We start from the raw sequence: 26,642 nt of genomic DNA on the forward strand, positions 1-26,642 counted from the left end.
GCACCGAAAGAACGATATTGGTCGATCCCTACTACAGCCTCAAGTCTTTTTGGGGTATGACACGACAAGCTTTGCACAAGGGGATTTTCTGCCATTATTCTTTGCAAATCCTCTCAAGCTCAATCAGGTTGGATGGGGACCGTCTGTAGACAGGCATTTTCAGGTCTCTCCGGAGATGTTTAATAGGGTTCAAGTCGGGGTTCTGGCTGGGAGACGCTAGGACATTTGTCCCTAAACCACGTCTGTTATCTTGGCTGTGTACCTAGGCTCGTTGTCGCATTGGAATGTGGGACTTTTGTCCCAGTCTGAGGTCCTGAGCGCTGTGGAACAGAATTTAATTGAGGATCTCTGTTCTTTGCTTCATTCAGGTTTCTCTCAATCCTGACCAGTCTCCTAGTCCCTGCTGCTAAAAAAAACACCCCTGCAGCATGATGCTGCTACCACCATCCTTCACTATTGGGGTGGCAAGTGGTGAGTGGTGCCTGGTTTCGTCTAGACATAACAGAATTGAGGCCTAACAGTTCAATCTTGGTTTCATCGGACCCGAGAATCTTGTTGCTCAGTCAGTCCTTCAGGTGCTTTTTTGCAAACGCCAAGCAGGCTTTTATGTGTTTTCCACAAGAAGAGGCTTTCGTCTAGCCATTCTGCCATAAAATCTACATCGGTGGGGGACTACATTGCTGGTGGTTCTTCTGGAATATTGTCTCATCTCAGAAGCTCAGTCAGAGTGACCATTGGGTTCTCGTTCACCTCTTACTAAGGCCCTTCTCCCATTTCTCAGTTTGGGTCTTGAAAGAGTCCTGGTTGTGCTAAACGTCTTCTAATTGGGAATTATGAAGGCCACTGTGCTCTTGGGAACTGCAGTGAAATTTTTCTGTAGCCTTCCCCAGATCTTTGCCTTGCAATAATTCTGTCTCTGAGCTCTGCACGCAGTTCCTTTTTGACCTCAATGGCTTTTGCTCTAAAACAGTTATGCATTGTCAGCTGCGAGGACTTTTTTTTAGAGATGTGTGTGCCTTTCCAAATTGTGTCCAATCTATTTAATTTACCACTGATCTCCAATCAAGGTGTAGAAACATCTCAGCAATGTTCAAGAGAAATGGGAGGCACCTGAGCCAAGTTTTAAGTGTTATTGCAAAGGGTCTGAATACTTATGCTAATGTGATATTTCAGCATTTATTTTTTGATACATTTGCAAACATTTCTAAAATTCTGATTTTACATTGTCGTCATAGGGTACTAAGTGTAGATTATTGCGAAATGAAAATGACTTTAAACAACTGTAATTTCTGTCTGCAACATAAAAAATGAAGGGGTTCTAAATACTTTATGAATGCGCTTTAGTGTTAGCCTGTCCATAGATGGGTAGGTCTGTCTGTAAGAACAAAAGTTGAGTTGTTTATGCACTCTGTTTTCAGCCTTTAAAGAATGTAGGATTTGAAGCACTTACAGGAAGATGTACCTCAAGTGGAAAAATATGGGCATTAAGAAGCTCCTCTTACTGCCAGAGATTATCCAGCCTCTTGCTTCAGAGACAGTCCAATAAAGCAAGCAATGGGCCATCTATTTTGGTTGTCAAAGTTTATATCAAGCCTTAGCTTGGCCTTAAACAACCCAAACCTGACAAAGGGTGATGGTCTAGATGGCCTATGATTTCAAGAATCCAGTCTTGGGGACGCTGGTAAAAATGTTTGTGGTCACCCTGATTGGGTGCTTAGAAACCAATAATGGTTTGCTGGTCTTCACTGGCACTTTTTAGCAAAAATTACAAATGTAGAAAGCGACTTTGTCCTGAAAGATGCATATCACATTTGTGTGAAGTGGTTCTCAGTACTGCACATAAATGCACAGCATTTATTGAAGTTAAACAGTAGCAATCTGATGTGAAATGTCTATTCACAGATATGTATGGTATGTAGCGGTTTCAACATTGTGTGGAAACTGGTGTTATTTCAAGTATGCCATCTATAGTATGTCCTTGTTATGATTGTATGCATGCTGTGTGCCGCTTTCAAGTTATTTTCATTTCCAAAACCAATTTGGTATTGCAGAACAGAAAACTTTGATTTTTTTTTTTTTTTTAGAAATTGGTCTCCTTTCATAAAGCAAAGTTTATATCATGGCAAGGTTTAATTATTTTACCCAAAAGTGATAACTTGCCTATGGGTATAGCCTGAGCCATCTAACAGATTCTCGTATTTCTTAATTCCAGCAGTGAGATCTCTTTACTATGGTTTCCAGCTCAACGCTTCCAAACATAGCAGGGTTGGTGTTCCTACTACTTTCATTTTTAGAAAATATATAAAATGTAAATCCTTACCAAGAGAGTAGCACCCCTTTACCAACAGCATTGTCAGTTGTGCAGGTTTGGAACCGAGAATTCACTATTGGGGTCCATGCACACGGAGTATTAACATTTTTGCAATTCATTTTTTCAGTCCGTAGAAGTAGCTCTGTTAGCCTATGTGTCCATGCACATTAGGGAGTTTACAGGCATATTTTCAGAGGGAATTAAAAAAAAAAACTTCAGATTTGCATTTTTGATATGAGTTTTTGGGCTGAAAAAGTGTTCATAGACAAATGAGCAGAAGGGAGTGTTTTACAAAAAACACTTGTAAAAGTAATTGCATATAAACACTTGTGCAATATGAGCTACTATGAGCATTATTTATTTATAATTTTTCTGTCCTAGGTTCTGGCATTATTTCTGCCCATGGTGTGCATGAACCCTTAGAGCAGAACTAAACCCTTCTTTTTAAGCCAAATAAGCTGCCGTCTTGGCCTCTGTTTGATCTTTAACTGACATGAGGCTGCACATTTGATCAGTCATTGGATAAAGCTTTGGTTGAGAGCAAAAACAATATGGCAGTTGCATTCCCAGCATGTCCTGAAAATTTAGCTTTTTACAAAAAAATTAAATTGGTTTAGTTCTGCTTTAAGCCGGCCATAGACAGTTCAAATTAAAGGCCAGTTCAGCAGGGACCAGCTGATAGTCAAACCATGTATGGACAGCTTGGGTACAGCCAGACTGTCAAATTTTTCATGCTTTTATTGCCGCTACAGGAAGTGAGAAAAACCGGAAGTGAGAAATTCAGACCAAAAAAAAAAACATTTAGAAGGAAAATCGCGGTCTCTGGCCAGCTTTAGAGACGAAAAGATGACAACCCACCTAGATAGCACAGCCAGTAAACTTGGTAGTAAATGTGCCCAAACTTCCTTTGGTAAGCAAAATAAACCTGAAGGCTATCCAGTGAGATCTTTCCAGAAGAATCGGGCCCTCAAAAAGTTCTGTTTTTCCATAAGGCACACTGTACCACTGCAACATGTGTTGTTAAATCTGTTCCATCATATTGCCTCTAACTTTTGGGCCATATTGGCACATGGGTTGATAACTGGAACTTTCTACATGCCCACATACACAAGGAAAGGGAGTCATTTGTACCTGGAGATTCCGTTCTCTTAATTAGGTAGGGCCGTCATTGGTTAGCATGCATTTTATCCACAATATGTTTGGTTTTAAAGGTGTTGCGTATCTTCAGTTTTAAATCCTTATTTGAACTTTGTGTACTGCATGGTGATGACTATCGGTTTCCCTTGATTCATTCTGCCTAATGGATAAATCCCTAATGTAGGCTAATGTGAATGTAGTTTAACAAGATAATTAGGAAGACTTCTCCATGACAAAATCCAGGCAGCAGAGTTTAGGGCGATCAGCTCTTGCTAATGTACTTACATTATAACGTTGTCCAAGGATGACGGGCAGACAACGTAGTGCAACTGCCAACCTGTTCTTAGCTGTGCGAATGAACTGGGTGGCAGCTTTGTGTTTCTGCAAGTTGCTCCAAGGGGCTGCCATACACTTTACCCTTTGCCTTCGTTGAGCAGGCATGTTTTAGCATGTATAACATGGTAATGTTTGCTTTAACTATATAATTTATAGCGATGGCTTTGCATTGAAACAAGTGCCCCAGGGAATCACATTCCATCTTTAGCCAGCCTTCTAGCGTTTAGAAAATTAAAGCACATGCTTGCTTGGGCAACTCCACTGCTGTTCACTTACTTTAATTTTCATAGTTAAAAGTTCTTATATGGATTATTAGTGATGCTCATGACTGGAAGAGTACAAGGTGCTAATTATCATTTTTAAATAAAATATTTCCTGTTGTGCAATAATAAACTGCATATTTAAATGTCTTCATGGTATATGACCCATCTAACAGCTCATAAAAGCTTTACTTATGTTATATGCTTTGCACACCTGTTTTAATATGTTGAGTACAACTACAATAATTCTAGGAAATTCAAAATTGGCATATTAGGAATTTTATAGCTAGCACTTAATTTTTACAATACATGTCACCAACACATTAAGTGCGAAGTGCATGGAGGCATTCCCTGTTCTGTGAATAAGCCCACAATCCTATTTGAGATCCACATTAATGCACACTAGAGCCAATTTCAGAGGAATTCTACCTACCAGAGTTTTTGGGAAGTGGAATGAAACCATGTTAAAATCTAACTCGGGCATGAAGTAATGTTTGGCCATTATGACTCCTCTCCTGCTCCAAAAAAAAAAAAAAGATATAATGGCATCAAAGAACATTCACCAAATCTGGCTGTTTATGGTACGATAAGGGAGCGTTCAGATTGGATTTTCTTGTCTTTCGGTTGATTTCGACCAGTCAGTTTATGCTTACTTGTTCCCTTCGTGACATCCTGACATCCTGTTGGTTCTCCAGCCAGCTTTAAAGGGATTGTAAAGGTTAGTTTTTTATTTTCTAAATAGGTTCATTTAAGCTATTGCATTGTTGGTTCAATTACCTTTTCCTTCCATTTCCCTTCTAAATGTTTTTTTTTCTTTGTCTGTCTGAATTTTTCACTTCCTGTTCTTCCTCAGTAAGATTGACCCCATCATCTGGCTGGGGGCTAGTCAGCCAGAACAGCTTACTGAGGAGGAACAGGAAGTGAGAAATTCAGACAATAAAAAAAAAAAAACATTTATAAGGGAAATCGAAGGAAAAAGTAAGTGAACCAACAATGCACTAGCTTAACCACTTGCTTACTGGGCACATATACCCCCTTCCTGCCCAGGCGAAATTTTAGCTTTCGGCACTGTCACGCTTTGAATGACAATTGCGTGGTCGTGCGATGTGGCTCCCAAACAAAATTTACGTCCTTTTTTTCACACAAATAGAGCTTTCTTTTGGTCGTATTTGATCACCTGTGCGGCTTTTATTTTTTTGCACGATAAGCAGACCGACAATTTTGAAAAAAATACAGTATTTTTTACTTTTTGCTAATTTAAATATCCCATTTAAAAAAATAAATACATTTCAGTTTAGTCCGATACGTATTCTTATACATATTTTTGGTAAAAAAAAAAAAAAAAATCACAATAAGCGTATAGTGATTGGTTTGTGCAAACGTATGCCTACAAAATAGGGGATATAATTATTAATTTTTTTTTTCTTTTTACTAGTAATGGCAGCGATCTGCGATTTTTGTCACGACTGCGATATTACGGCGGACACATAGGACACCTTTGACACATTTTTGGGACCATTCACATTTTTACATAAAAATTCACCGATTACTGTATAAATGTGACTGGCAGGGAAGGGGTTAACACTAGGGGGCGATCAAGGGGTTAAATATGTTCCCTGCTAGGTTATTCTTACTGTGGGGGGAGGGGACGGACTGGGGGAGGTGACCGATTGTTGTCCCTATGTACAAGGGACACACCATTGGTCTCCTCTCCCTAACAGGACGTGGATCTCTGTGTTTACACACAAAGATCCACGTCCCTGGCTCTGTGACTGCCGATCGCGGGTGCCTGGCGGACATCGCGGCCGCCAGGCACGCGCATCGGCACCTGTGTGACACGGCGCGTGCCCAGAGGCCATATATTGACGGCCTCCCAGCAGATTAGAGCCACCTTGTGGCCGTAAATAGTCGGCAGCCGGATTGCAGGTGGTTAAAGGAACCTATTTAGAAAATAAAAAAAGAACCTTTATACAACCCCTTTAAGCATTTTTGGTGCATTTGTTTTTATCAGAACTGCATTTTTCCCTTTACCACTCAATATATAGTCTGAAGCATCTCAAAAGCAATCTGAATACAATTGAACGGTGCTGAATTTGCCCATCTACACAAGCTTTTTTTTTTTTTTTTTTTTTTTACAGCCAGAGGGACTAGGACAAGAGTATTAGGAATAGGGGCACATATTTATCATTTTAATAGTGTTGCCCTCTGGCCTTGTATAGAATGAAGTAGGTTTCAACTAATTTTATTTTGTAAAGTAAAAACCTTTTTTAGGTTTTTGGTGTGTACATCAAGAAATGTACCCCCTTTTTGTGTTTTTATCCTATACAAATTCTTTAAATATTCAAGTCTGTACAGGCGTTCTGATGGCAGAAAGACCAGTCAGTATTTGTTCTTGAAGGTCAACGTGGAATTTTCTAATGTTCCGTATGAGCAGAATTCCACAGGACTCATAGTTCATAGTCTTATGTCTTGGGTCTGCCTTAATAGATTGGCCTAGTAAGAGGTTTATTCTCCCCTGCATAGAATATAAACTTCAGCAGAATGAGCTCATTCTGATGAAGTTTATATTCTACGCAGGGGAGGACTTTAAATATAAGTTGACTATGCTGCCTGTAAGGGTTAAAGGGTAACTAATGTGGCTTAGAATAATCCTTTGCAGTACATAGGACACATTTTGTAAACGTGGTTGATTTTGTTAATTGGGTTTGTAAGATGGAGCAAACAATTCTCTATAGATGATAATCTTTGATCTTTTAGCAAAGCCAGCTAACTGCTTGACATCTACTTTAGAGAATCGGTAATGCAAAGCCAAAAACAAGCAAAACTACTTTACGCTTTATCTGAAATGAAAGTGAATAGGAACAATCCAGCCTGTGCATAATTCAAAATCAATATTCTATTTATGGCCCTAATGACATATGCTCCAGTGTTATTGGCTGGCAGCAAAATACCACAAATTGCGTCCATGTAGATACGATGTTAAAAGCTGTATTTACATTTTTTACTGTGTGCCCACAAAAATGGTTCTTATAACTCTAGAGCCAATACCCAAGGACCATGGGTATTGCCACAGATTGTTTTGTAATTTTCATGGCACGTGTCGGCTCCAGCATTTCCTTCTGTATCTAGTACTGTGGAATACGCTATATAGGCTCTATTAACAGGCAGATCTGATGTTCAAGCTGTCAGTGTCATGATTACTTGTTGTTATGGGACAGTGGCACTGACTCTAATCTGCTTTACTACACATGATATTCCTGCCCCTATCTAGTATGCATACAACAAGTCAGAACAGCAACTTCAGCTGAGATTTTTTCATGTAGGTATTTTGCTTTGACAGGTTCCCTTTAAAGCAATGAATAGAGTAATCTTTCTTCAGGGGTTTTTCTTCAAATGCTTCTCATTTTAATAGGAAATGAAAAATTTGAGATGTCATTTCAAATTATTTGTGCTTGCCAATATTTTGATTGGTGTTAAATATCGTCACTATCCTGTATCCACTTAAATGGATATGCTTTTAGGTAGGTAATTGCTACATTTGTGCTGAGAGTTTTGTTAAGTGCTGAGGATTTTAATGCGAGTGCATTTGGATGGCAATTCATTTGGTAATTTATTTATTCGTTCCAAAAAAGTGCATTTAAGCATAAGGCCTGACAAGAAGATTGCACAGTTGCTGCAGTACAGCCAGAGCTTCTTATTCTGGTTTAAGGGAAGAGGGAACCACAAATCTTGCTAGTAGATCTTTCAGTGACATTGTTGGCGCAAGATCTGTGCTTGAATTCCTGCACAACTGCTCTGACTATATTGAGACTCTATTGGATAATTTGGTTTCAAATTATGGAGAATGCAGCAAACGGGTCCTGAGACGCACACAAAAATCTCCAAAGTAGATGGCGGCAGAATCTAGAATTACATTATGGCAGGCAGATTTTTTTTCAATACCTAAATGACCTAAGGTTCCCTGATGTAACTTGCGCCACCTAAAACAAAAAATCACTATTGGGTGACCTGACCCATTAGAGGATCTGTCATTTGGAAATTATGCTAAAACATGGAAAGAAGGCTAAGGGCTAGTCACCAGCATTGACCATGGGCTCCAGCGGTCACTCGTTCTCCTGTTACTGAATTGGCATGACTTGTTCTACATTATCTCTGTATGGAGGTGGTAAGCTTGATAGAGGGAGGGCTTTGGAATAGAAGGGGGGGGGGGGGTAGGGAGTTTAGGATTTTATATGAGGCATACAAATTCTAGGTCTAATGCCTCCATCCCTGTTTAGCAGTTAGACTAAAAGAAGTTGGGACTTTATATGAAACATACAACTGGAAAAGTGATACTGGGCAATGGGTGTCTGACAAGTGTGCTTACTTGAATTAAAAAGGAGAGAAGGGAGGACCAGTGTTCACACCGAAAGATAAGTGGAGAAAAAAGCGATTAGAAGGGAATAACCCATGCCTAGGTGTGAAGTGATAGTCATGGTAATAATATCCCAAACCATGGGGATTGATAAATGCAAGTAAAGGCTACACACCAAGAAGGAAAATAAAAAAATAAGTGAGAGAATTTACCATGGGATACCTTAAACTTCTAAGCTAACACACATGGTCCATAGTGGTGCCACAAGTCCACAGGGGCCAATAATCACAAGAGGCATCTGTCGAACTGGGGAGAATCAACTAGTGTAATCAAGGGTGACCACCCACGTCACACTGGCGAAAAGGAGGGGAGGCGCCATTACCTGAGCAGAGGAATTCGCTCCGCAATTTCCCTCACAAAAACGCCCACCCACTTTTCCCACTTATCTTTCGGTGTCAACACAGATCCTCCCTTCTCTTCCTTTAATTCAAGTAAGCACCGTATATATAACAATACACATTATTTTATACCCATTGCAGATAGCTTATGGTTATGCTACTCACTTTCCACTTGACCATCCATGGGGTCCCTTACTCCCAGGGACATTTGTTCCCTGGGTTTTTTTTTCCAACATCTTATCTTGGGATATACCACCTCAGCTCTCGGGACTGATGACTTGTCTGGCCGGCTTGCAGCCCTCATCGCTATCAATCAGACCAAAAGGTGATCTGTAAGTATGGGTGGATGTTTTTTTTTTTTTGCTCCACACGGTTTCATACTTTTCTTCTTTTTTTATTTTTTCCTACACTCTCCTGTTAGAGACCCTTTACTAATAGTAAATACTTGTCAATTTTAGGTATATACCAGCATCTGCTCCTGATGAGTGGAGGTTTCCACTAAACACATCGAGCCATTCCGATTCCTCTATTATGTTTACTATATGGGATCATTCTACTATTTTTACTGTTTTACTGCATTATGCTGTTTTTTTTTATATATATATATATATACGTACTATGTGATATATTGATCAATGTGTCTGACGTTTTACAATGCTACTACAATTACTATGCTATAATGTATTGGGTATGAAATACATTTTATTCTTATGTATATATTTTCCTGTGTTGCGGGATACAGAGATTCAGTGTGTACAGTTATAATATACAATCTATTGGTCAGACACCCATTGCCCAGTATCACTTTTTCAGTTGAAAGTTTCATATAAAGTCCCAACTTCTCATTGTTAGTCTAAATGGCTTTGCATCTTTGTGTCAGAGCTGCCCCCCGATGACTGGTAGGATGCAGAAATTAGAGATTCGCAGAATCAAATCAAAGCAGCTTCTGCTCCAACAAGGAGATGGCATCACCAAATCTCACTCCAAATGTCGTGAGATTGGCAGTCAGACTGCAGTGTCTTTTGATCGATCTCACCCAGCACATACAGTATATAGCTATAAGGATGTATGCAATGCACAGTGACTTGTCAGGTGGTGCCCCTTTTAGGGAAAGTTAAAAGCAATTGTGTTTTTTCAGGGTCCTGCTCAGGCACAATTACCGGTAAACAATTCTAGATGTTCCCTAAAAGATAGCAAATTTTCACTCTGAGTTCAAGTTCAATTTAAGCTTCCTCTGGGTTCTTCTTAATGGTGGTTTCCTTCTTAAATTCATCTTGTACAGTTGGTATCCTCACATAACTAATTATGATGTTTGCTAGGATCGATTTCTAATTTATGTCAGAATGTCGAATCCTCTCAATATATAAGCCAAGTGGTTCTGCCCTCCAAATGATGGAGTGATCTTTCAATTTTTCTTTGCCTGGAAATCTCATTGGCAGTATACATTTGTGGAATCCATTTCTGAAAATAAAAGAGCAGGAAGTGATGTTATGAAAGGATTGTTATTCAAGTTTTAATGATTAAGGCAAGTGATCGTAATATAGATTGTTGAAATTTTTTGCTGTTTTTGATGAGTTTGTCACGTCTAGAGGAAAGAAAAATGGGAACCAAATCGAATAATATGTCAATTCCCATGAGGTTGGTTATGTAATTTTTATAGGATGCATTAAGGTAAAAAAAACTTTTACCTTTACAACCCCTTTAAGTGCAAACAAAACGTCAAGTCAATCAAGACTATTTTATATACCGTATTTATCTCCCCATTACGCGTTCCGGCGTATAGCGTGCACCCCTAATGTAGCCCTGAAATTCCTGGAAAAAAAATGTTTTATACTTAGTTTTGGTGTCTTGCAAGGGCGTCCATCGGCGGCCTTGTCCGGTCCGGCGTCCTTTTGCGGCCATAGTGGTGTCCGTGGTGTCCTCCCGCGCTGTCTCCGAGTCGAATCTCCGCTTCCCCCGCTGTGTTTGAACCACTCTGCCGACATATACCGAGCACAGTACAGTCGGGCAGGCTCGGCTCCTCTCGCGTAAAGGACGCACAGGACGTGACCGCGAGAGGAGCCGAGCCTGCCCGAGTATACCAGAGTGTACTGCGCTCGGTATATGTGGGTGCAGTGGTTCAAACACGGCGCGGGTATCGGCGTATATTGCGCACCCACGATTTTGCCCTGATTTTAAGGGGAAAAAAGTGCGTGGTATACGCGGATAAATATGATACTTAAAAATAATTGCTTCTTTATGTGAAAATGTTTATTGCAGCTCAAAATTTACTAAATTATGGGAAAAAGTACAGAAATATAGCCATATATAGTTATAAGTAGGTTGGCTGGACCCATCTCATTATTATTATTATTATTATTATTATTATACAGGATTTATATAGCGCCAACAGTTTGCGCAGCGCTTTACATCAGGGAAGACAGTACAGTCACAATACAATCAATACAGGAGGGATCAGAGGGCCCTGCTCGTTAGAGCTTACAATCTAGAAGGGAGGGTCAAGTGGAACAAAGGGTAGTTAGCTGTGGGGGATGATCAGATGGACTCAAATGAAAAAACAGTTATGTGTGGGAAGGGTAGGCTTCTCTGAAGAGAAGGGTTTTCAGGGATCCTCTAAAAGCTGATAGAGAATGAGATAGATGGATAGATTGGGGTAAGGAGTTCCATAGGCATGGAGAGGCTCTAGAAAAGTCCTGGAGACGAGCATGGGAGCAGGTGATGAGAGAGCTAGAGAGTAGGAGGTCTTGAGAAGAACGAAGAGAACGTACAGGTTGGTATTTAGAAACTAGGTCAGTGATGTAGCTGGGGGCAGAGTTGTGGATGGCTTTGTAGGTAATCTCATGAGTGTCCTTATTCAGAGAAGCCTCCCATATGCATTAAAAAACTGATGAATGGGGAAGGGGTGGCAGTTTTGGGTGAGAATTGAGCTGAACACTACAGAAACTGGTGAGGTTCAAACTCGACTTTAAAGCTGTAAAGAAGTTCAAGTGATCAAATCTCTGGGTCTGTTGATCGATGGACTTGCAATTTTACTGAAGGTCATCCCTAGGTAGTGTCAGATGGTGGAATTCTCCAGTTTTGTGACAGGTTGAAGTCCTCTTGGTGTTTTCACCCTATGCTCATCAATCACTGCTGCTTGCCATATTTCTTGGTGAAGTCAATGAGGAAAATGCTACATTCTGGCATTATTTTTCGCTAACCGGCATGGGTGATCTTAATGTCTGGCTGGGAATTGTCGGCTGTTGTGCAGGGGGTAATGGAGATTTAATATAAGGGCTACCCTTAATAAAGCACAGCAGAGCTTAAAAATGTATAGCAGGCTTTCATTGAATGTTTATGTGATGCAAATCGTTTTTTAATGTTTTACCTTGAATTTTTCTTGACACAAGTGCACTCATTACTGCTGCGAGGCAATTTTATGCTGGTAAATTCCATTCTATGCATTTTGACTGCTGTATATAGACAAGTCCTCACAAGTGAACTGCCTGACTGAAGATGGATAACTTGTGCATAGAACATACAGTCCTTTGCCACATTTATGTTGCAAGGTTTTTGTATGTCTGCAGATAATCGGCAGACTCAAATACATCTTTGTGTATATTCTTGTATTGTCACCATTAATGAGGTGGTGTTTTGATCATAATGAAGATCAATTTGCAAGAAAGCTTTTTGCACTCATTTTGTACTAGAAAAAGCAACATCTACTTTGATATTGTGATAAGCGAGGCCTTGCAAACCCTACATGCAGTTGAATCCATGTGACATGGAGGGTTCAAGTGCAGCAGTATAGGAAGCTTAAATCTCAAATGGTGTCCCCTGGACGTTGGATTCTTTTTGGTAAGCCATGCCAAACACGCTGCAAATTTCTTTCCTGCAACCACTGCTTGCAAGCACGATTCCCCCATCAAAACAGACAGTGGTGACAGGGAAATCTGCAATTGTCTTTTCTTGGTGTTGGGGCGGATGGGGTGAGCCATCTCCACCGGGAGAAGACAATGATTTCTAACGGCTATAGCAGCCACTAGCGTTAATCTCAAGAGAATCCGGCAGGCTGGATGTTTCAAAGTTGATTTGATCTACTTGGTACATTCATTCTGCCCATTAACAGTTCAAATCTTGGCTGGTTCCTGCTAAACCAGCAATGTTACCACAGTGTATGGCTGGCCAATGTTTCCTGTGTGTGTGTGTGTGTGTGTGTGTGTGTGTGTATGTATTTATATATAATATGTGTTCTTGTTCACATCTATCCCTGTCCCCTAAAGAAGCTACCACCTACAAACCCAGCTGGTCTTCAAGTATATCTTTTGAAATGTAGAAGGAAATCTGAGCACTTGGAGGAAACCTACAAACTCCATGCTAATCTTTGAACTGTTTGTCTTTTGTACAGGAATAAGCCGATATTGCACATTAGAATATGAATGGTTCATCAGTCTTTTACTGAATAATGTATGTACTTTTAAAGTGGAAACAAATGTTCTGCTGGGCCACAAAAGAATGACCAAGGAGAGCTTGACACTTGTTTGCCAGGATAAACCATTCAAAACCTCTGACCTTCTGAAAATGCCTGTTGCCAAGCGGTCATTCTAATGCTCTTACTTTACTGCTGTCACTGACTCCAAACCAATCTGCTTACTTATGCTGAATGACTTGCACTATATTACCAAAAATATTGGGAAGACTACATTGATGTGGATGAGAAGGCCTGGCTCGCAGTCTCCGCTCTAATTCATCTCAAAGGTGTTCTATCGCGTTGAGGTCAGGACACTGTACAGGCCAGTCAAGTTCCTCCACCCCAAACTTGCTCATCCATGTCTTTATGGATCTTGCTCTGTGCACTGGTGCGCAGTCATGATGGAAGCATGAAATTGTCCAAAATGTCTTGGTATGCTGGCGCCATAAGGGTTCCCTTCACTGGAGCTAAGGGGCCAAGCCCAACCCCTAAAAAACACCCCACACCTTAATCCCCCACCCGCCAAATGATTTGGAACAGTACACAAAGAAAGGTCCATAAAGACATGGAAGAGGGAGTTTCGGGTGGAGTCTTGACCTCAACCCATTGGGACACCTTTTGGGATGAATTAGAGTGGAGACTGCGAGCCAGACCTTCTCGTCTACATCAGTTCCCAATCTCACAAATACACTTCTGGAAGAATGGTCAAACAGTCCCATGCATTCCTAGATGCAAAGGGTGGGCCAACTCAAAGTTCATGTGCATGTAAAGGCAGGCGCCCCAATACTGTTGGTAATATAGTGTAAATGATTGAAGTCAGCAAAAAGACTGCCTGTTTTCAGAAGTGACAGAACCCAGGTTTACTTGGTGCAGAGAAGTTAACTGCAGCTTGGAACAAAGTTTATATCCTTTATCATCTATACACCCAACATCAATGCAAGTTCAAATATGGAAATGTACTGTTTGGGTTTATTGAAGCTCCAAGACAGCAGAACACCCATCGGGGCTCCCAATTCATTTCACACACAGTGAGCTTACTTGGAGTGTTTCCGTTTCTTATCTAGGTTTACTTTAGGCTGACCAAATTACCATAAAGCGAATGATTAAGCCTGTATAGATCAAGATCCTATGAAGGTCAACATTCACATACTCCTTGTAATGTTTTTTTTTTTTCTTGAAGGCATTAACCCATGAGCTTAAACCTAAAAATGTTTACTGTAAATTGATTTCAACTTTAATCTTGCCTTTGTTTTGTGCAGTATCTGCATCCAGTACCTGTGAGACGTTAGAAAAGGAGAAGAATGACCTGCTGATTGCTTATGAGGGCATCCTACAAAAGGTGAAGGATGAGCACATTGCCGAGTTGTCTGACCTGGAGGAGAAGCTCAAGCAGTTCTACACAGGAGAGTGCGAAAAACTACAGACCATCTTCATTGAGGAAGCCGAGAAGTACAAGAATGAGCTTCAGGAGAAGGTAAACTTTGCTTGGTGGATGACCGTTGTCAGTTATTTAATGCTTTTTGTGACCTTTCTATTTGTTCTAACGATCATTGTTACCAAGACAGAAAGTAAGGGAAAATCTAAAACCGGTCTAGACAACTTTTGGGGGTTGGCGATCTAACTGGACAACATGGAAGATCAAAGGTCGCCGACTGCTGCACACCCTAAAGAGTTAACTACACATTTTATATAAGCTATATCAAAAACATTTATAGGACATAAAAACTGATCCCCTATAAATATTTATAGGGGACCAGTTTTTATGTCCTATATATGTTTTTGATATAGCTTATAGCTTCAATAAAATTTGTAGTTAACTCTTTAGGGTGTGCAGCAGTCGGTTTCTTTTTTATTTTTGGTCATACTTTATATCAGATTGCACCCCCCCAAAAATATTGGTGAGTACTGCGGCTTTTACAACTAGGTGGGAATCCCATATTATCTCTTTTTTTCACTAGACATCAAAGGTCCCTGGACTGCGCTGCCCTTGTTTTTATTTATTTTTTCTTTTAGTTAATTATCAAGCCCCTAATAAAGACAGCATGAAGAACACACAGGAGTTGATTTTAAAACTGGAAAGTGAAAAATCTGGTGCAGCTCTGCTTCCAGTTTTTTTTTTTTTTTTGTTAAAGCTTAATCAAGCCGAAGTTAGAAGCTGATTGGCTACCATGCAAAGCTGCACCAGTTTTAGTAAATCCACCCCATAGTGTGTCAGTGGTCTCCTCTCTCTCTCTCTCTCTCTCTCTCTCTCTCTCTCTCCCCCCCTCCATATTGCTTACAGTAGTGCTTTCTGCCCCCCCTTCACAATACCTCCAACAGTAGTGTCCTGTATGTAACCCTCCGCCCCTTCACATCTCCCACACACACAGTTGTGTCCTCTGACCCCCTTTATATACACACACGCTTGTCTTCTTTGGCTCCCATGGCAAAATCCTCTAACCTAACAGTAGTGTGAAGGGGGTAACACCTGCTGCCTTTACATTCATACACACGCCACCACCCTCCCCCAACACACACACACACCAGTGTCCTAACTTAATTCTCCTACCTTACACAGGTGTACAACAGTGGAGAGCAGAAGCACAGTTATGGACAGAGGGCAGAAGCGAGAGCCTCCAGAGATAACTTTTAATATTAACAAGCTAGTGATTAGTTGCTAGGGCTGCCCTGCGTCCTAGCAACCATTCACCTGCTGGTTAACTTGAAAGGTTAACTCCCGCTCTCCATCCATAACTGTGCTGCCTCCTGCTCTCTGCTCTGCTGTGAGGATGAGATCAGCAGAGGCTGATCTAAAACATTGTCACCAGAGTAAGGTCCCATTCACACCTGAGTGTTTTGATGCGTTAAGATTAGAAATGCTCCACAAGCCAAATCACAATGTTTTCAATATTCCCTTTTCGCATCTGAGCATTTTTCACTTGTAGTGAAACACCTGTTGCTCAATTAAAGTACCTGAGCTACATTTTGGGCAGATTGAAGTGTTTTTGGCTCCATAGATTTCAATGAAAACATGCCGGAATTCATGACACGTGTTTTTTTATGCGCGTTTTCTGGCCAAACAGCAGCTCTCCAGCTTTAATCTGCTCCATCTAGTACTTTCTATTTCCTAAAACGAAAACGCCTGAATACACATGGAAAATGCTTCTAATACATGTCTGAAATGTATATTCTTGCAAGAATGCTGAACAAAAAAATAAAAACGCCTGGTGACTTGGTCAACGTGGTGACTGTCTATGCTGGGGTTTCTGCTTATTTTTGTAAGCTTTCCTCTAATATTGCCTCCAAGTCTCCAGGACAGGAAGTTGAGGGAAATCTCCCTAATGGGGAGACGGCAAAAAATAAACTAATAGGATTGACAAATAACCTGTCTATCAAAAAAAAAAAAAAGGTTTAGCTGTGCACACTTAAATGTGGTAAATCTAAATATTTTGTGTTACTGTTTACAGGTTGATGATCTGAATTGCACTCATGAAGCCTACAGGCTAGCGGCTGAAGTTAGTCATGTTGAGGATCTAGAACACATAAAGAGCGAATATGACAAGTCCTTGACAGGTATGATATTTTATCTCATGCTGATGGTATGAATCACACCTAGCTGTCGGTTAAAATATATTTTGACTCTTGCATGATTCTGACTGTACCTCGGGGGACTTGGGGGTGTGATTTTTGCATTAACTGTCGTCTTTATCAGTGGTGTTGGTAGATTTAGCTGGAATGGGGCAGCTTGCCTTTTGAAATGCCAGGAACCATTAACCACCAAATGCCATGGATGATGTATTGGCTAGGTAGCAGCCCAACTCTGCTTGGCTCTTCAGTGGATCCCTTCAAATCTTTATTTTCATTCCTAAAAAATGACTTCTATTGTTTTACGATCTCGAATATGGGACAATCTTAATTTTGTTATTTTTGCATATGTAACATGTTCATCCTTTTTTCCTAGGCCTGAAAGACAGCCAAGAACGTGAGAATAAAGTGTTAGAAGACTCCTTTAAAGAAAAACAAGCTGAGCTAGAGGTTTTTCTTTTTTGTTTTTTGTTTTTTTTACATGTCATCTATTTTTCTACTATAAGTAGATTAATTACCTAAACCTAGATTTCAATTTCTTCCTTTTACAAGAAAAAAATTGAAGAACTGAAACAGGAGAATGAATCTCTAAAGGAGAAACTAAGAGTTGAGGAAGAACAAAGAAAACAATCCAAAGAGAGAACCCCCCAGGTCAGTATTACCTCTGTTATGCCCTCCTGATCCCCTCTACATACTAATCCCCTCTACAGTATGCTACTGTGGTGGATGCAAAAATGATTGGATATAAACTACCTGAACTGTGCAGTAGGGTAATGCACAATTTACTGGTTTTGTATAAGAGGCCTTCCATCTTGGCTGGTTATCCAACAGGATCCTTTGAGACTAGCTCAGGTGTTCTTGTACAACCAGGATAAGGTAAGGGGTGCCATTTTAGGAATGATGGGAGTACTGTTTGTTACAGACTTTGACACCTTTTTATTTTTAGATGGAATAAGGGAGGGTTATAACTCCTATTGACGGCTCTTCACTTTCTGTCCCATAGACAAAACAAAGTGAGATGAAATCCCTCTAAAGGAGGGGAATCCCTGATTGTCACAAAAACGAGTGTCCCTAGTGGATTTCCCATTTTACTGCTGTAGGACAACCTATTTTGGATTTTGTTTCAGTGATAAGGCTTTTTCTGCGTTGACTCTCATTTCTCTAGAGCCGCTGGAGAGATGTAGTAACACACTTTCCCAGCCGATCACCTCTTCTGGCAAGTAGTAAGCAAGGTTACAATGCTCATGGTGGAATAACCATTGTTTTTTCCATTCTGTGCAGAAGAACTCCCAGGTGATGTATCTGGAACAGGAGCTGGAGAGTCTAAAGGCCGTTATGGAAATCAAAAACGAGAAATTGCATCAACAAGACAAAAAACTGATGCAGATCGAGAAATTGGTAAGCGTTTTCATCAGTTTCCTTTTGGGTAGGGACCATTTATATTCCCTATCATTCTGTTATTCCCTTGAAAAATAACATACCATTTTTTTAGCGGGTAACAAACAGTCCAAAATTTCTGTCTAGGTTGACTGTTCATATCACTACACTGGGTGGGGGGGGGGTTGCAACTTCACTCATTAAGTAGGCCCAATACTGATATGCATATACGATGTAAGGTGCATTTATTTTTTGTTGAGGGAATTCAACAGACTGTTGGGGCTAATCTGCCGCCTACAGGAGAAATAAACACTGGCACCAAAAAAAGAAACACAAAGTACAGGATACCCCCACCCAAATGCATTTTTTGCTAGTGTGCTCAGGAGGGTGGACCTGTTTTCTTTAGTTTTGCTGTTTTTTGTTAATTTGGAAGATTTTAGTTATTTTTGTTTTTGTTTGCTAGTATCAGCAGCTACTGGTGAATTCATGCCAGATACTAAAATTCTGGAAGTCTCCCCAGTCAGCCAGCAAGTGCTTATGCGGTATACTGAAAATACTTAAAATATCCCCAGTTGGCAAACAAGTGCAGGTTTTCCTTCTCTTTTTTTTCTTTTTTTTTTAATGGTGGTCTTTGTTACAGCCTTGAATTTCTAAAAGTTTCTATTGTCAGCTACTAGTAGATTCAGGCCAGTTCTGAAAATCCTAGTCCACTCTCCAGTGTTAGCCAAGCTGTGCAGGTTCCTAATTCATTATCTATACTGGTGGTTTCTCTGCGACAGACCTTGAATCCTTTTTTTTTTTTTTTTATTGGTCTTGCGTAAATTAATTTTCTAAGATACTGAATTTTGGATTTTCACCAGCTGTAAGCCAAAATCGTCAAAATTTTAAGAACAAAATGCTTAAATCTATAACACATGAGTTTCACTTTTCGAATTGCTGAAATTAACTTTTTGATATTCAAATTTTATGAAATGCACCTGTATTTCATTGCTTCTTTGCCAGGGACATTTTCTGGCTTCTGTGAGCATCACAGATTGGTACCGGTTTGTCCCCATTTTGCCAGTGCATCCAAGTTTCTTACCTTTTGATGTGGGGACTCCACCCACTCACCAAGGTGCTAGCCTTGGCAGCCCTAGCTTTTCCAGTCCAGTCCTTCAACTCTCTACTTTTGCATAACAGTCTGCATGTTCTTCTTTGAGGAAGTTCCATTTGCCCAGTTTCACGCCAGACCTCTATAGTGCAACATTCTGTCGTCATGCAACAAATCAATCACTTATTTATTTGCAACTGAGGTCCATGTTTTTCTTTGCCTGGTGGCTCAGGAAGCTAGCTCTGGTATCAGGGATGTCCTTCCCATCTTCAAGATTTTTTTGACCGATACCAGCCTTTCGAGCTGGAGTTGAGTCTAGGGCACCTTGTCAGTACAGGGGACTTGGTCAGTGGAGGAGTCTGTTTTTCCTATCAGCATCTTCGTACTTCTGATTTGGTTGTCTCTGCAGGGTTGGACTCTCCTGCTGGAAGTTAATCCTGTCCAAATTGAGTTGGACAACTCCATGGTGATGGAGTACATCAACCACCAGTGAAGAAGGGTTGTCTTTGCGACACGAAAGCCAATTTAAATCCTGTCCTGGGCAGGTAGTCCCACTTCTTCCGCCAGGTGCTGACAATTAACATGCAAATTTCGGCAATCAACAGCACCTGGACCCAAGGGAGTGGTCCCTACACCAAGTGGTTGGTTCCAGGACATGTTTTGTAGGAGGGTTATGCCCAGTGAAGACCTCTAGGTTCGATAACTGGAAAGTTTTGTCTGCAGGCACAGTGATTGTCTAGCAAAAGCACTGGATGCTCAGTGGGATCACTAGGGTCTCATCTATGCCATTCCTCCTCTAAAACACCTACATTGTCTGCTTTGCAGGATACAGATGGAGGGCATGCAGTTAACAGCAGTTACCCTTCCCCTCTGTTGGATTAGATTTTTGTACTCGCCATACAATTGCTTTCTTGAAGTCCTTTAATGGACCAAGGTCCCTCCCCTCTTACACACCCTGCATTTAAGGGAAGCTACAATGTATGGCGGAGCAATGGAATCACCCTTGGACAGCAGCATTGTCAATCTGGGAAGAGGGTAGTGTTTGGATGCACTAGAATATTTTGATGGACTTGGCTAACAAATTTAAAGCTGAATTAAAACCTTTTTATGGAGTTACAGCAGTATATTTTTTATTTGTTTTTGAGATGATGGTTTTACATAAAAGCTGGTCATTGCAAGCACCCCCCTTATTGTTTACATGGTTTGTCTCAACCCACTAATTGCAAAGCCTAAAAAAAACAAATACAGCCACCACTTCTAAGAATATGTAATGTAATTCATTTTGTTTTAGGGTGTTTTACTGCTTTAAAGGATAAGTTCACCTTTGGTAACATGTTGCATGTTCCACCCATTTTTAGGGTGGAACATGTTCCCAATGCTGCAGCCGCTAATACCCCTGTGGCAGTAGTGTGGGAAGAAGTTTCCCATACTAGCTGTCACTTTTTTAAATAGGCGCAGCAGCTGTGTGTAAATGAACTACAAGCCCCAACATCCTTAGTGGCTGTCGGCTTATAGTTCTCAACCACCAGGGCTCTGGAGCGATGTGGTAATTCATTGATTTCTTCCTGTCAGTGTATCTGCCTGACTGTACGGGATGTGTGGCACACAGATACACTGACAGTTCTGCAGGAGACGCGCATTGCGTCGGCAGTCTTCTGATCACTGGTGTAATGCTTTAGGCCTCGTACACATGACCATTTTTCTCGGTTTCAATTTTTTTTGCGGGCATTTTTTTCGTAGAGAAAACTGCTAGTAAGCATACACACGACCGGTTTTCACGACCAATATAAAAAATGGCAGTTTTCTCGTCGTGAAAACCGGTCAAGTGTACAAGGCATTAGACTCCAAAAGAAGAAAATAATAAGTGCACATTTTTTTACTTGCAAAAAAGTGTGCATTTATTATTTTTCTAAAAGGTGAACTTATTCTTTAACTGCCATGTCTTGTCACATGACCAACTAGGGAACCTTTGAACACCCTTCCAAAATGAAGGGCACTCGTCGGTCTTGTCTAACCTGCATCTAAAGGGTAACTGCTGAAATATGATTGGCTGATGACCAAACCTTTGGACCTTTCCCCTGGGTCTTTACTGTAAATATCCGAATGATGGCAGGCCACACGCTACCAAACAAATTTTAGGATTTACTATTTTTTCTATTCTTTTTTTGTATTAATGTTGGACATTGTACAGCACTAAATATTTTCTGTCACCTGGGGATTATAAAATGTTTTGTACATGATTCATCAAGCAATTTGAAAGTAAGCAAGTATGTGCATTTTCCCTGCCTGTTTGCGTTAGAAGCGTGTTGAGCAGTGGCACCTGCTTGTCCCTCATACTATTACTGGTGTTCTATCGGTGATCTCATAGTGTTGGTATTTCTATGATGTCATGTGCATTCTACAAATGGCTTGCTAAATGTAAACGAGACTGCCCTCCACAGCAGTGTAAAGTATAGTACTGCCTTGTTCCTTGTATTAGTTATTCTGGTCCTGTAAAAGGAACCCATTCTCTGTGTGGCTGTCTGTGAGTGCAATAATAATAATAAAATCGAGTATTCCCGCAGTTCACAGAACTACAAAAACATACATGCTGCTTCTCCGGCATACAGTTGGGAGTGTCAACCGTGCAGGATTTCACGCAATTTGTTCCTTTGGTCTTGCTGTGACATTTACTTTTTGTATTCCTTGTGTGCTTCTGCTTCTCCACCCATAATTCTGGGAACAATGAATGTTTCGTTTTATGTAATTAGACTCGCACGTGGCAATCTCATGCCCTTTTCAAACACAAGATCCTGTTTATGGTTGACCTGGCAGGTCCTGCATTTAAGATGTGTGTTTTTTTTTTTTAGGTGGAGACAAATACAATTCTGGTAGAACGGCTGAACAAATGTCAGCAGGAGAATGAGGATCTTAAAGCTCGTATGGCGAATCACATAGCGCTCTCAAGGTAAAACATTGATCTGGTTTGTAGTGCACTCAGTGAATTGTTGGTAAAGCTAGAGATAAGTGCATGATCTTCAGTATAGAGTCCAAGTTGAGCGTGCTTATAATGGGTGCGATTTACACACTTATATTCTTGACATCTTTGGTGTTTACAGTGAGTTGATATTGCAGACATTTCTAAGAAATTTTATAAATCTATTAATATTTTGACAAGGACCTGAGCAATTGGCAAAGCAGCATTATGAGAACTGCTTCTGTAACTACTTCTAGAGTTGGGTGATTGTATTATTATGGTTATTTCAGGACTTATGAAAATCTCAATTTCCTTTCTAATGTGACATGTGTCGGTGTGATCTGCTTCTTTTACCTTCTGACATAAATGCAGAGGGGACCAATAGCAGAATAGTAACACATTTCACAGGCCATATATTCGCTTATGTAGGTTATATATTTGTAATGTTTTTACAAATGGAAAAATCTGCCGACTACATGTTGTGTAAAGGGAAACTGTAAGGATAGAAATATTGGCGCTGTCCTTTTCATCCTAGCTTTATTAAAGCAGATTTTAACCTGCAGGCCGTTGGCGGCCCCTCCCTGCCAGCTATCTTCTGAGACTCAACACAGGTCCCAGAAGATTGCTGGCCAATGGCAGAGTGCAGCGTGACTCGCACCCGGCCATAAAGCTGTAAGCTGTCACAGCCGGGTGCCCACAGTAGATATGACAGCACTGAGGAGAGGAGCGGTGCTCCGGGTCGGCCGCTTTGCTGGACCGTGGGACAGGTGAGTATCGGTTTATTAAGTCGGCAGCTATGCTTTTTGTAGCTGCTGGCTTTTAATAAACTAAGAAACGCTTCAGTTAGTCACTGACTGGGAATAATTGTTTATCTCTGATGTTCCTTTACTTCACTGGCTGCTTACCAAATAGTGAAGTAAGGCTGAGGTTAGCAATAGAGATTGCTTGAAGAAAAAAAATCATGCTGTCTGTATTGGTTTTACTTTACCAGAAGCCAGCTATACCGCTATAACAGATTTGTCATCCAGCTTTCATGTTTTTTTTTGTTTTTTTTCCCCATGTTTATGTCTGTACACAAAATTGACTTACAAATGTTGCCATTGTAGGCAGCTGTCTACGGAGCAAGAGGTTCTGCAGCGATCTCTAGACAAAGAGTCCAAGGCGAACAAGCGGCTCTCGATGGAAAATGAAGAACTCCTATGGAAGTTGCACAATGGTGATCTATGCAGTCCTAAAAAATTGTCTCCATCCTCCCCCGGAATCCCATTTCACTCATCACGGAACTCGGGCTCCTTTTCCAGCCCAACAGTGTCACCCAGATGACACCCCTACAATGGTTAGACTTCACCGAAACATTTCAGGACATGGCGGTGAGATTGCTTTGAATATGTACAGTGGAAAATAAAAGCTATATTAGCTATCTAACCATTACACACAACTGGAATTTGGGAGAAGTCTTCTTCGACCTACTGGAAATGAAAGGGCGACTTGTTCTTGTTGCTTCTTTTATCTAAAGAGAAGACTTTGGACTGGGAAATAAACATTGTTGCACAAAGCACTTACCTAGCAAGATACAGCCGTTCTTGCATTTTGCCTTTTTTCACCTACAGCGAGTATATAGGGAAAAAAGCTCAGGGCTTGTAGATAAAAGATCACAAACTTTCTATAGTTTCTTTATCACCTGTAATTTTTTTCTCCCCTTGGATGGGGTGGTTGTAAAGTGAATGAGATGGATGGTAACGCACCTAAATTGTGTGCCTCATGCTGCCTGTGTGTTTGTTTTGTTAGGGTTTTTTTTTCTTTTTCTGTCTTTTGTACAGGACTATATCCATGAAACATGTCTGTATTTAAAAAAAACGTGTTACTGCTTTAGGAACTCAGCACAATACATTGTTGCCTATTCCTGTTGTAAACCTTTCTATGGAAGCATCAGAACACTATCTAGTAAGGTTTTTGGACCCTCGTGTTGTGCCCCTGTGACTGTCTTGGTCTCTAAAATGTAAAAATGGTGTGTTTTGAGTCTGTTAAATAAAAACTATGCACTTTTACTGTGCTGAACATCTGCTACATAACGTTCCTTTTCGGGTCTATGCAAAAGGCATCACATGGTGTATTTGTAACATTATCTGTATTGAGCTTGTGTCTTTGCAGCAGTTGGGAGTTCATTTATCAGGGTCGAACGGACACCCTGAAAGGTACATGCATCAAAAGACCATATATAAGGGGAACTGCCACTAACAGGCTAATTTAAGAACTGCAGTTATGTGCAATAACCCCCAGCAACCAATTGGATTCAGTTTACTGGAGTTAATCAGTAAAAGATTAATTCTGGATGCTGGCAATCAATAGTTAGTTTGCACATTGCTTAATTAAATAAGTCTGTATTTGCCTTACAATAAGGTCAACTTTGTCCGAGACCAGAATATAAAGCAGGAAGGAAGGCTTGTATACTATTTAATGTAGCTCATCTCTTCCACTATTCAGCAAAAAGACCTGCCGGAACGGTCAGATGACTTGGGTTTTACGGTTTTACCTTCTGTTGACCTGACAATTTATTGCAGTGCGGTTTAGTTTAAATTGTTTGCAGAGTTTCCAAAAAATTTTCCAAAGAATTTTATTACCCAGCAAAAATCGGTTTTCTGTTTTTGTTTTGTGTTCACTTCTTAGGCATTGAAGTCCTGCTCATACTGCCACTGGGCTTTCTGGGAAAGACGGTCCGGGCTGTCACCAATTTGTATTGGTTTGTACCCCTGTTCCGTCTTTCTTATCATAGGACTTTGATGTGGTCACTGATAGGACAAATATGGGCACAGGATAAATTTTGTGTATTTTGTTTTATCTGTTTTCATCTGCATCATTCAAATGTGTGTAGCTTCTAGCAAACTTAGTAAATGTAAAAAGAAATAATAAATCTGTAGTTGCTTGGTTTGTAATGATGGAAATATATTCTGACATGTAATAAGAAAATAAATTTATTGGTGCAGTAATTTACTTCATACAGTTCTGTTCTGTTGAGTCATTTTTTTTGCGCATGGTTATCCTATGCTTCAAATGATGTACAACTGCCCAATGTTTAGTATATTGAAAAGCCAGGAGAGAAATGGGGGGCGTGTCATTGTGGTGTCGAGTTATTCTTAAAGGTGCATGGGCTCCAGAGTCGACATCTTGGTGAATCGCTGACCTGAAACCAGTCGCAGCTTTCTTTGAGGTGAAGAAAAGGGAAGAACACTATTTAAAGACCTATGCGTAACGACCATTCCTATATTTCTCTTCAACAGGTCCTCTTTAAATATCAAAAAATACGGGTATATGTTCAAAAGCTAGGACTCGTATCTCCCAGTTAACAACCCTTTGGGGGTTATTTACTAAAGACAAATGCACTTTGCACTACAAGTCCACCTGAAAGTGCAATGAAAGTGCACTTGGAAGTTCAGTCGCTGTAGATCCGAGGAGGACTTTCAAGGGAAAAAAAAACAGCATTGTAGCTTGCACATGATTGGATGAAAAAATCAGCAGCGTTTCCCCTCATTTCAGAGCTTCCCCTCAGGTCTACAGCGACTGCACTTCCAAGTGCACTTTTAAGTGCACTTGTAGTGCAGAGTGGTTTTGCTTTTAGTAAATCAACTCCTTTGTGTCATAAATACATTGTCTCACAAGGTCCATGTAAAAAGGGTTAATGTGTGTGGGAAAATAAAGGGACAAATTCCAAGGGCTGCTGTCATAGAAGAACAGAAACCAGGTTCCCAAAACTGAAAAAAACAGAGTAGATGTATGAAAAGACACTTTAATAGGCATACAGTTTATGCACTCGTGGAAGTATTAAGAGCATATCGGTCCCAATTAAGTCAAGGTGGCCTCTCCTGCAGACTGCTCCCCCCGTCCGCGTAGCTCCGTCGCTTGCTGAGATGGTTTCACTCCGTGTGAATGGATGCCAGCTACTATGGAGGAACTCTGTCGGAACAAGGCTTGGAACTCAGGGCAGGGAGGGCAGCAGGGAGATGGCGTCACCAATAGTGTACGCGTTTTCTGAGCATGTGCGCTGCAATCGTACGGCAAGCTGCGCTCCTTTTTTAACAGACTGTCTGTTGGGGCTGATATGCTCTTAATACTTCCACTAAATGTGAGTGCATAAACTGTATGCCTATTAAAGTGTCTTTTCATACGTCTACTTAGTTGTGCCTCTTTCCTTGTTGCCTCTTTAAATATCACCTTCAGTGAATTGTTTCTGAAGATGCTGTGCTGGGAGTAAAAGTTATACAACTTTACTTATTTACTTATACATACTGTTTGCATCAACACACATCTCATTTAAAGTCCCAACCCTTTCTCTTTTTCAATTTTCGGGGATGGAGGCATGTGTCATTCACATGCCTCATTCAAAGTCCCAAACCCATTTCCATGTTTAAAAG

The 26,642-nt window shown here is 40.6% G+C and overlaps 1 protein-coding gene across 4 annotated transcripts in view; it reads left to right on the forward strand.

Moving 5' to 3' along the window:
* MTUS1 (microtubule associated scaffold protein 1) overlaps nucleotides 1-25,233 on the forward strand; it is a 110,835-nt gene extending 85,602 nt beyond the window's left edge. For 3 of the 4 annotated variants that reach the window (XM_040334589.1, XM_040334588.1, XM_040334591.1), the window contains 7 exons: nucleotides 14,506-14,720; nucleotides 16,693-16,798; nucleotides 17,187-17,260; nucleotides 17,339-17,461; nucleotides 18,092-18,208; nucleotides 22,127-22,224; nucleotides 23,340-25,233. In XM_040334589.1, the coding sequence (XP_040190523.1) occupies nucleotides 14,506-14,720; nucleotides 16,693-16,798; nucleotides 17,187-17,260; nucleotides 17,339-17,461; nucleotides 18,092-18,208; nucleotides 22,127-22,224; nucleotides 23,340-23,556 (950 nt within the window). In that variant the 3' untranslated portion in view covers nucleotides 23,557-25,233. The remainder of the gene's footprint in view (nucleotides 1-14,505; nucleotides 14,721-16,692; nucleotides 16,799-17,186; nucleotides 17,261-17,338; nucleotides 17,462-18,091; nucleotides 18,209-22,126; nucleotides 22,225-23,339) is intronic. The other variant, XM_040334590.1, reaches the window with a different exon arrangement.
* Nucleotides 25,234-26,642: the final 1,409 nt, after the last annotated feature.

Source organism: Rana temporaria, chromosome 1 (genome assembly GCF_905171775.1).
Source record: "Rana temporaria chromosome 1, aRanTem1.1, whole genome shotgun sequence".
Lineage (NCBI taxonomy): Eukaryota > Metazoa > Chordata > Amphibia > Anura > Ranidae > Rana > Rana temporaria.